Raw genomic sequence first — 10,792 nt, 5'->3', positions numbered from 1 at the left:
GCGACACCCGGGACCTGAGCAGGGCCATCCTGCCATTGCGCTGAAGATCTGGGCAGATCCCTTCAGACATGCAGTGGCGCAGGCTGTATGTGCCCCTGTGCCTGGTCCCTGCTCGGGGGCTCTGAGTGGTGGCCATCCCTATGACTCTGCCCTGGCGCCGGGACTCACTGCGGGACGGAGCCATGCAGCGCTGGGTCAGAGCCGTGGTTGTGGCCCTTCTCTGGCTCGCTCTGCTCTCGGGTGTTGGGGCCCGGCGGGAGGCCAAGAGGACGCGGCAGGCCAGCCAGAGCGGGGATCCCCCCACTGCCACCGCCACCGAGTCTTCCCTCGGGATGCCGGAGGTCCCTAAGGTAAGTGGCCAGGACGCATGTGGGTGCTGCCGTTGGGGCACTTGGCGGTTGCTTGGAGCTTTGGCTGTAGGCTATCGTCCCCCAGCAGGCCCTGTCGCTTCTCCAGGCCTTGGCCACGGGTCCTGTAGTGGGAATCTGCTGAAACCTGACCCGGCCAGCCTCTGGGAAGCCCTCTCCTCCCCTGCGGCCAGGACCTGGCCCCCAGCTGTCTGGGGTGGCTTGGCGAAGGGGGCTTCCTGCAGGGGTTGGAGGCTGCAGTTAGCTCTTTGAGGCCTGGGCCTGCCATGTCCTGAGCAACCTGTTGCTATTGGCTGTAATTGCTGATTTCGGGGTGGGGGTGAGGAGGGGTCAGGCAGCTTGTTAGATGGTTTACCAGACCCCCTAAGAGCCCAGCGCCCCATAACTCCTGTGGCTGGAGACACCGCGGCAAGCCTGTTGCTTGTGCTTTTGGGGGTCCTGTGTAGCCAGCACCGCCTCTTGCAGGTTAAATCCTCAGGACCCAGCCTGGCCAGGCATCCTCACAGAGGCAGAAGGCCCTGAGCCCACCTCAACCCTGGGCTTCCTCTCCTGCCAAGGGTCCCCCGATGGGTCTCTGGCTGCTGCTATCAGGCCCCAGGACTGGGAGGGGAGCCACAGTCACCAGAGCAACCCCTGCCCACAGCCCTCACACCTTTGCTGCTGGCTTCCCTCCTCCCAAGGGCGTCTCTGCGGCAGCCACTCTGGCTGCCGTTCAGCCCCCGAGGCCCCATTTTCCAGATGGGCAGGCTGAGGAAGCTGGAGGCCTTGAGGCCGTGGCTCTGTCAGCTCAGGAAGAGTGGGCTGGTTCCCGGCATGAGGGCCAGGCTGGCATGGCTGGCAGGGGTGGGGCGGTGGAGGGGTCCTCAGCACTCTCGGCCAGTCCCAGGGAAGGGAGGGGTGCCCTCTGCCCAGGGCTGCTCCAGGCCTCCCTGGAAGGATGTGGGCTACAGATGTGTGCTCAGGCTGACCCTTCAGGTGTCCGGGGTGGGGTAGTTCTGCAGTCTGCTCTCTGCTGCCTCTGGCCCTCATTCTCCAGGTAGTCTGATGCACACGCCCCTAGGGCACTGGGTTCCTCCAGCATGTTGCAGGCGGCCAGGAGAGCCAGCAGATAGGGGGTGCGTGAGAAGTGGGGGGTGCATTCGAATAGTCTTGGCTTGTTTTTCCCTAGGCGGGCCCGGGTCAGGGATGGGGACGTGCCCACCCTCCTGTCCCCCACGTTCCCATGGTAGAAGCCTGTCTGGTCCACTGGGAAGACCCTCTGCTGTGTCCACTCAGGAGGCCAAGGCCATCTTCAGAACCTGGGCCTGCTGTGTTTGGAGCTAGGCCAAGCTCAGGATGGGACTCTGCTGTGGGCCAGGGTCCCTTGGCTCGCCCTGCCCTGGGGAGGAGCTCTCTCCCGGCCAGGTCGCACACTTGCTGTTGGAGCCTGGCACTTGTCCGCTTGCAGGCAGGCTGCCCCAGCCCATACCCCCTTAATGCTCCTTCTCTGACTGTGGGGGCTGGGGTGGCTTAAGAGTGGGTGATTGGAGGGGGCATCAGGCTCTTGGGGCAGCTCTACCCCACCGTGTCTGGCCATTGCTTGAACCGGGTGGGCTGGCCCCAGCTGCCTGGACCTGAACCCAAGGAGTGGGGTGAACTGGAAGGTACAGGGTCCTTGGAGGGAGGGTCCATGCCCCCTCCCCCTCTGTGAGCCACTTGGCCTGGTGCCTCTGGGACTCCCAGTAAGGCCCGTGGAAAACTCTCCTGTCTTCCCCACAAGGCCCCATCCCGCCTCAGCCAGGGCCAGGCCCCCGGCCGGGCTCAGGACGTCAGGGTCTGGCTGTGTCCACAGAAGCCCTGCATGCTTGCCCTGCCGGTGCCTGGCATCGGGACAGCTTCTGAGGCCCCCATGGCAGTGGCTGTTCTTTCTCCTGCCGGCGATGACTTGTGGCATCTTCCCTGTGTTTGCACTGGGGTTCCCGGCTTTCTGCAGGGCACAGCCTCAGTGCACTCGCCCCATCCCGTCCCTTCAGCCCTCCCAGGCCTCAGGACCTGAGTTCTCAGACGCCCGCAGGACGTGGCTGAACTTTGTCCGGCGGCCGGGCACCGCCATGTTGAGGAAGCAGTGCCTAGGCCGGGACACAAAGCCGGTGAGCCCGGCTGCTGCAGGGTCTGAGCCAGAACGGGGTGTGGTGCTGCCTCCCACTGGGTCCCAGTGGGACCCTCACCATCGTCTTCTGTCTCCCCCAGCGGGGCCTCTTGGGCCCCCCAGGACCTCCGGGTGCAGAAATTACCCCAGACACCCTGCTCCAGGAGTTTCAGGAGATGCTGAAAGGTCAGCTGCCCCAAACTGCCCAGGGTCCGGAGGTGTCTGGGCCCCCAAACTGACCCTGCTGGCCGCCTGTGCCCTCCTCCCCGAAGAGGCCATGGAGTACCGGTTCTCAGGGCTGCTGGACCCCGTGTGGCCCCTGGGGGTGGGGCCGAGGCTGGTGAGCGAGGCCTTTCACTGCCGGCCGAAGGGCCCCCGCTGGGTGGACAAGCGGACGCTGGTGGAGCTGGATGGCTTTCAGGCTGTTAGTGGGGCCAGGAGCCCAGAGGGGGCCTGGGGCCCAGCCCGGTCCAGAGTCAAGGAGCTGGGTGGGGTCCCAGGTGGGTCGGAGGTCTGGAGGGGGCTTGGAGGGCAAGGGGCTGCCTCGGGTCAAGTTTGGGAGGCCCTGGGGGGCCCGCACCACACCTTATGCCCAGGCCAAGGATGGGTCTCGGCAGCCGGGAAGCAGGGGGATCCTCCTGGGTGTGGGCTGGAGGGTCCGCCTGTCGGCACCCACAGTGAGAGTGAGGGTCCCGGGGAGGCCTGCTCCAGTAAGGGGCTGTCGGCTGCCGGCACCTTCTACAGGAGGGGTCTGTGGGGTGCTGGCTGCTCACCCGCTGCCCTCATAGCCTGCCACCCAAGGCGCCTTCCTGCGAGGCTCGGGTCTGAATCTGGCCTCGGGTCGGTTCACAGCACCTGCGTCCGGCATCTTCCAGTTCTCTACCAGCCTGCACGTGGGTGAGCCGGATGGAGCTGTGCTGTGTGCTGCGACGGAGCTGGGGCTGAGCTTCCTGGTGGTGCCTGGCTCTGGGCACGGGTCCCATTAGAGAGCTGCGCCGCCCCCCCCCCACGGGGGCCTTGGACTGGATGTGGGGTCGCTGCTACACTCTGGGCCTCAGGCCCACCCTCCCCAGCCCAGCAGGCATTCCTGGGCCAGGTGCCCCAAGCCCCTCCCCCTCTGGCCCCGCCCCCACCCCCCATGCGCCACCCTTCCCAGGGCTGTCTCCACAGACCATAGTGAGCTGCAGGGCAAGGCCTGGCTGTGGGTCCGGGATGCCATGCATGTCCTCATCTGCATCGAGTCTCTGTGCCAGCGCCACATGTGAGTGACCTCAGACCCCGCTCCAGTCACAGCCCCTGGGACCACCCTTGGTCTGGGGGGGGTGGTCACAAGCCGCAGGGGTCTCTGGGCACTGGGGTGGGTCTTGGCCCCATGGACCTGCAATGTCTCAGCCTTGCCCTGTGGGGCTGTGTTCAGGTCCCTGGAGGCCATCTCAGGCCTGGAAAGCAACAGCAAGGTCTTCACAGCACAGGTGCAGGGCCTGCTGCAGTTGCAGGTGAGGCGGGGACGGGAGTGTGAGAGTGGGTGGGGAGTGTGAGAGTGGGTGGGGAGTGTGAGAGTGGGCGGGGAGTGTGAGAGTGGGCGGGGAGTGTGAGGCTGGGTGGGAGTGTGAGGGTGGGAGTGTGAGGCCTGGTGGGAGTGTGAGGCCTGGTGGGAGTGTGAGGCTGGGAGTGTGAGGCTGGGTGGGAGTGTGAGGGTGGGAGTGTGAGGGTGGGCGTGTGAGGCCTGGTGGGAGTGTGAGTCTGGGAGTGTGAGGCCGAGTAGGAGTGTGAGACCTGGTGGGAGTGTGAGGCCTGGTGGGAGTGTGAGGCCAGGTGGGAGTGTGAGGCCAGGTGGGAGTGTAAGGGCGGGAGTGTGAGGCCTGGTGGGAGTGTGAGGCCTGGTGGGAGTGTGAGGCTGGGAGTGTGAGGCCTGGTGGGAGTGTGTGGCCGGGAGTGTGAGGCCTGGTGGGAGTGTGAGGCCGGGAGTGTGAGGCCGGGTGGGAGTGTGAGGCCGGGTGGGAGTGTGAGGCCGGGTGGGAGTGTGAGGCCGGGAGTGTGAGGCCTGGTGGAAGTGTGAGGCCTGATGGGAGTGTGAGGGTGGGAGTGTGAGGCCTGGTGGAAGTGTGAGGCCGGGAGTGTGAGGCCTGATGGGAGTGTGAGGGTGGGAGTGTGAGGCCTGGTGGGAGTGTGAGGCCTGGTGAGTGTGTGGCCGGGAGTGTGAGGCCTGGTGGAAGTGTGAGGCCGGGAGTGTGAGGCCTGATGGGAGTGTGAGGCCTGATGGGAGTGTGAGGGTGGGAGTGTGAGGCCGGGAGTGTGAGGCCTGGTGGGAGTGTGAGGCTGGGAGTGTGAGGCCTGGTGGGAGTGTGAGGCCGGGAGTGTGAGGCCTGATGGGAGTGTGAGGGTGGGAGTGTGAGGCCGGGTGGGAGTGTGAGGGCAGGAGTATGAGGGTCAGAGTGTGAGGCTGGGTGGGAGTGTGAGGCTTTGCCAGGTGTGAGCAAGAGGGATTGGGAGCGCCTGGGGCGCAGACCTCTGGGGCCTCACACCTCCAGGCACAGGGCAGGTGGACAGATATTGCCTGTTGAGTGGCTGGGGTGTGGCTGCCCGCGGTGGTGACATCCCCGTGCCTCTCACAGGCTGGGCAGTATGCCTCCGTGTTTGTGGACAATGGTTCCGGGGCCGTCCTCACCATCTAGGCGGGCTCCAGCTTCTCTGGACTGCTTCTGGGCACGTGAGGGTGCTGTGGGGGGCTGGGTGAGGAGCTGCCGCCAGAGTTCGGGAATCCTCCTGTGGGTGCCTGTGGTCATCACAATAAAGAGCTGCCACCCTGGCTGCCACCCTCGAGTGCTGTGTGGATGTTTCAGTGGGGGTGGAGGCCGGGCTGCTGAGGTCTGGGGAGGGGCCGGGTGGGGGCAGAAGGGTGCTGCTCATGCAAAGCCCTGGAGCTGGGACTTCGGGCCACAGAATCTCGGGGCAGACTGCACAGCCTGGCGTGGCTTGGTGGGGGCTGGACTCTGCTGAGGCAAGCCTTGCAGGTGCCACGTCGGCCCTGAGGATAAGGACCACCATCCTCGGAGGCCTTGCTCAGCTTGTCCACGGGCCTGCCCAGCCTTTGGGGGCCCTGGAAGCTGCGAGGTTGGGACATAGCACAGCTCTGCGCCCTCAGGAGGCCTGCGTCCTGGGGGGGATGTGGGGGGGGGTTCTGCGTGGGACAAGAGGGCGTGCGGGCCACACCCGGGACCACGTGCTCACATGTGCTGGTCGCCAGAGGTGTGCGGAGCTGAAGGGCACCCCTGTGGGCTCAGGTTGGCCCAGACCGTGCGGTGCTCTGGGCACTCAGATGGAGCAGGGGTGGGACCAGCAGGCTTCTCCCTGATATCAGAATTGCCCATGGAGGGTTGGGTGGGCCCTACGTACGACCCCCATGCCACTGCCTCCTGGCAGGATTTGGGTCCCGTCCCCCCGCCCACCCTATTTTGGCTCTGGCAAACCTAGACCAAAGAGCAAATTGTCCTCAGGACATCTGGGCCTCTGCTGAGCTGCAGACATGTCATCTCAGGGCCCTTGGTGGGTGGTGGGGTCCATGGCTGTTACCCCTTCCCTGGGACCTGGACCTGCTTGGGCTGGAACCTGGGCAGTGAGGCAGGACGAGTGAGGTGTGTGGGTGGGCACCAATCAGCAGGGGGTGGGCCTGGCTGCTGACCTGTCCCACCTCTCTCCCTGGGGCCCCCATGGTGACATAAGGGGCTGGGGCTGTCTGGAGGGCCTCTGCTTCACTTGTCCAGGCTGTGGCCACCGGCCTGGGGGCGTCCAGCCAGGCAAGGGCTGGCGATAGGCAGCACTCTGGGGCCCCATCCAGGAGGCAGGGTGGCAGGGAGGTCAACAGCTTCAGCACCACTTCAAGGGTCCCGAAGCCCTGATGTGGGGTGCGGGATACCAGCCTGGATGCAAAAGACCGGGCTTGGGGCTCCTCTATCTGCTCTCAGCACCCCCTTGGTGGGCACGGCCTGCCCTTGGGGCCCGGACCCAGAGCTCAGGGTCTCTCCCCTCTACAGCCCCTGCCCTGCTTGGCCACAGCGCTCCGCAGTTCCCCTCCAGAGAGCAGGGCTGCTGCCCGTCGCATGGGGGAAACATAGGCTGTGTCCCAGAGCTGGGTGGCGGGGATGGCAGTGTTGGAGCCCTGAGGAGGCCGGGTGTGGCCTGCACTCTCCCAGTATGCGTGAGACCCAGGGCCGCAGACACCCCTGTTTGCTTCAAGTTTTCAGCGGCTCTCCCCGTGCCTGGCTGGGCCTCGCTCACCTGTCCTGCCCTCTGTTCCCCAACCCTGGGCGAGAATGGGCTGGGACCAGGCACCCCAGATCAGGCAGCACCCAGCCAGGCCCTTCTGAGCTCTGCCCCAGCCTCACTGTCTGGGAATGGGGGCCCTCCAGGTCCTTCAGCAGCAGCCTGTCCCCCACCCCACCCAGCCCTGGAGCAGGGAGCTGTGATGACAGATGGAGATGCCAAAAATGGGACCCAGGGCCCCAGAGAACCAGACAGACAAAAGACAAGGAGATGGGGAGGAGGCGCCGGGGCAGGGGTGGGGGCCAGGCGGGGGCTGAAGGAGGGGCTGGGGTGGGGCTGGACGGGGGCTGAAGGAGGGGGGATAGGGCATCCTGGCGCCGGTGCCACCTGCCTGGCTTCTGCCTCCTCTTCTGGTTTCTGCCCCCATCAGAGGTGATCAGCCACTTAGCCACAATTCCCCGGAATGTGCTGTTTTTTTTGTTTGTTGGTTTTTGTTTTTTTTTGAGATGGAGTTTTGCTCCTGTTACCCAGGCTGGAGTGCAATGGCGCGATCTCGGCTCACCGCAACCTCCACCTCCTGGCTTCAGGCAATTCTCCTGCCTCAGCCTCCCGAGTAGCTGGGATTACAGGCACACGCCACTATGCCCAGCTAATTTTTTGTATTTTTAGTAGAGACTGGGTTTCACCATGTTGACCAGGATGGTCTCTATCTCTTGACCTCGTGATACACCTGCCTCAGCCTCCCAAAGTGCTGGGATTACAGGCGTGAGCCACCACGCCCGGCTGGAATGTGCTGTTTCTAACCACAGGGGCTGGGCACCCAGGAGCAAAGGAATGGGCAGGTTGGGGCGGGGTGGGCAGCTGCACTGGAGGCTCCAGGACCCCCAGCCCACCCAACCCAGGCTCCACCTGCCAGCGCAGCTCAGCCACACCCCTCCGTTTCTCTCAGCCTCAGTTCCCCAGCTGGGCCCACACTGCAGTGTTTGCTGGAGGAGGGATCCTGGGCTCTGAGGGAGGTGGGAGGTGTCTGTCACCCAGCCTGAGTGGGGGTCCCCAGGGTAGGCGCAGGCCAGCCAGAGACACTGAGGGTGGGGGGCCGAGGGGGCCCAGGGAAACGGAATTCTCCTGGCCTGTGCCCCCCGGTTTGGGAGCTGGGCTGTTGTGTCCCAAGCATCTGTCAGCTTTCTGGACCCTGGCGGGGGCACAGCCAGAGAAGCCAGCTCAGCCTGACCCCTGACCCCTCCGTGACCTCCACCAGGACTGACTTCCCAGAACTCCTGGTTGGGGCTGGGAGCGTCGGAAGCTGCTGCTGTGGGCTTCCGGCCATCCTGGGAGGAGCCTGGAAGGTCTGAGGCCACCTGTGGTCTGGAGGATGACGAGGAGGTCCTAGCAGAGCCACACTTGCGACCCTTGGCTTCTCAGCAGTGGGTGCTGTCTTGTACCCCGGCCAGCTGAGTTGAGGGGGTTTTGTGGCATCTGTAGCCACGGCCAGTGCCCCAGTCCGAGGAGAGGCCCCAAGGCCACACTGCACAAGCCCTCCAGCCTCATGCGCACGCAGGGCAAGCCCTTCCCTAGGGCCCCAGCTGCACCTGCCCAGCCCAACCTGGCATGGCGGCCCCGGGGCTGCCTCAGTGAGGACAGAAGCAGTATTCCCAGCCCATGGTGATGTCCTGGTGTTGAACTCAGACATGTGGATGGCAGCTCAGGGCAGCTAGAAAGTCCTCTTGAGGCTAGGAGCACTGGCCACCTCAAGGGAGGCAGCAGGAGCCAGGGAGAGGCGGGGCTGGGGACTCCTGGCTGTGAGGAGGAGGCTGGGCCCAGCCCCGGCCCTCCTGTCAGGTGTGGACACCCTTGTCCATCTGTTCCTGGTGCCTCGAGGGCCCCACTGTTGGGGCATGTGGGGGATATGGCCGCCGTGGCCTGGCCCCTGGGGGTGCCTGGGTATGGACTCTGGCACTGCAGCTGGGAGAGGCAGGTGCTGTGGGGCCCGACTTTGGCATCTGACTTTGCCCCCTCTCCCCACCCCTGTTGCCCTGCTGGGAGGGGGTCTGCTCCAAGGGCCCCTGGGCTGCCCGCCTGCCTCTGGAGTAACAGCCTGTTTCTGTAGCCTGTCCCGGGCCCCAGACCGCACCACACATTCTGACCACTGTCACCTGGGTTTCGGAGGCAAGCGTGGCCTAGGAGGTGTGGGGGACATCTGGGATCCATGTGGGAGCCAAACAAACCTGCCTGTGCTTCTTTTTAAATATCTGTTTGCCCAGGTGCTCGGTGTTGACCCGAGTTGAGAGTTGTGTCTCCCTGTGACTGGTGCGTGGCCTGTGTGTCTTCGGGTCTGTGAGGGGCTTTGCCCTGAGGCTGGGACTCTCTGCAGAGCCAGCAGCTTGGCCTCCTGGGAGCAAACCCAGGGCAGCTGGCCAGGGCCTTGGGGCCTGAGCCCTCAGTCCGATACTCAGTGCCCGGAGTGGCTGTGGGCAGAGTTCCTGGGGTCCAGGCCACAAAGTCTTCATCCTGCCAGGGAGCCTGTCACACCAGTCAACAGGGGGCCCACAGAGCTGTGATGGCCGCCCCGGCATTTGGGGCTCCCTGAACTGGGTGAGGGGGTCCAGAGAGGGGCCTTCCACCCCCCAGCTAGGGGCTGCTCAGCGAGCCGTCCTTAGGGTAAGCCCCTGGGAGGCTACTTTCTGCATGCAGAGTGCTGCCTTGGGACCTGCGGGGGGGGGGGGGGGCAGGCGGAGTGGGGAAGGGGGAACTGGATCTAGGGAATGGAGCTGGGGGCTGGAGCGGCTGCGGGGGCAGGAGGTTGGAGCTGGGGCAGAGCTAGGGCTGGAGCTGGGCGGGTAGAGGTGCCAGAGCGAGGTGGGGGGCTGGAGCTGTGACCTGTGGCTGCAGCTCGAGGGCTGGGCTTGGCCAGTCTGCCCTTCAGGCCACTCTGAGCTGCGGCAACCTCAGCGCCTGTCACCAGGGGTCTCCTGTGGCCTGACCCTGGAGTGGCAGCGTGTCTGGGAGCTGGGAACACGCCCGGCCCTGCCTGTACCTGCTGAACCACCGGCGTGTCTGTCCACTTGTGCATCTGACAGGTGCACAGGTGGGCCTGGCAGCAGAGGCCTGGAAACAAAGGGTCTTTGTTTGGGAGGCCAGGGTAGTCCCCGCTCTGAGGCAGTGACTCACAGGGCCTTGGTGTGATGACATCTGTGTTGCAACAGCCGTGTGTCATGCATGCGACATGGGGCCTTCCACCCACCCCACGCCCACGGCCCTCACGTGGGGTGATAAAGCTTGACAGGTGGCCAGGGCTGGAGGGCTGGGAAAACCCCGCCTTGATCTCTGCAGGGAGGTGTCTCCAGACCCCTCAGTCCCCCACCACCCGCCAGGCCTCTCCATGCCACACGGGGGGTGGGGTGGGGGGAGCAGGGCACCCCTCTGCAGCAGGAGGCAGAGCCTCCGGACTCAGGTCCTCAGAGCCGGTGCCTTTTAGACTGAATTCCAGTGCCTGGGCCGGAAGGGCTGGGTGGGGCCAGTCTGCAGAGGTGGTGGAGGGTGAGGCACCGTGACCCCGTCACCCCGGTGGGGACTTGGCCTAGCTCTGCCTATCATCATTCCCTCTCTGTCCGAGGTGGGTGGCTGCGGGTGCAGAGCCCCAGGGGGAGGCTAGGCCTGCCGAGACTGTCAGACACCTCCAGAGGGTGGGGCCGGGGCTTGAGTTTCCTTTGGCATGGGTCACTGGGCTGGGTCAGGCACCGGGTCCATGGGGAGGGGAGGGGACTGTGGGCCTCCTGGGCCCCTATCCTGCCTGCCCAGCTAGCCCTGGAGGGTCTGAGGATGCCTGTGTTGTTTGCTCTGCAGGATGAAGCTGAGGAGGTCCTGGCAGAGCCACATTTGCAACCCCTGGCTTCTCAGCCTTGGGTGCTGTCTTGCAGCCGTGGCCCCGACGGAGCGGGATGCCCCAGCCCCAGTCCAAGGAGAGGCCCCAACGCCACGCTGCACAGTTCGCTGGGCAACAGGAGCAGGGCAGAGGCCAAGGCTGGGAGCGGGA

At 65.2% G+C, this 10,792-nt stretch overlaps 1 protein-coding gene across 1 annotated transcript; it reads left to right on the top strand.

Moving 5' to 3' along the window:
* On the top strand, positions 1-5,210 carry C1QTNF12 (C1q and TNF related 12). Its single transcript, XM_003733313.6, is given in 8 exon segments — positions 1-350; positions 2,381-2,497; positions 2,598-2,682; positions 2,769-2,920; positions 3,285-3,393; positions 3,667-3,757; positions 3,914-3,992; positions 5,112-5,210. Coding segments are annotated over 8 exon segments (942 nt in total). The 5' UTR covers positions 1-140.
* The last annotated feature ends 5,582 nt before the right edge of the window (positions 5,211-10,792 follow it).

The sequence above is a fragment of the Callithrix jacchus genome, chromosome 7 (assembly GCF_049354715.1).
Source record: "Callithrix jacchus isolate 240 chromosome 7, calJac240_pri, whole genome shotgun sequence".
NCBI classification, from domain to species: Eukaryota; Metazoa; Chordata; class Mammalia; order Primates; family Cebidae; genus Callithrix; species Callithrix jacchus.
This window is presented reverse-complemented; position numbering and strand designations above follow the sequence as displayed.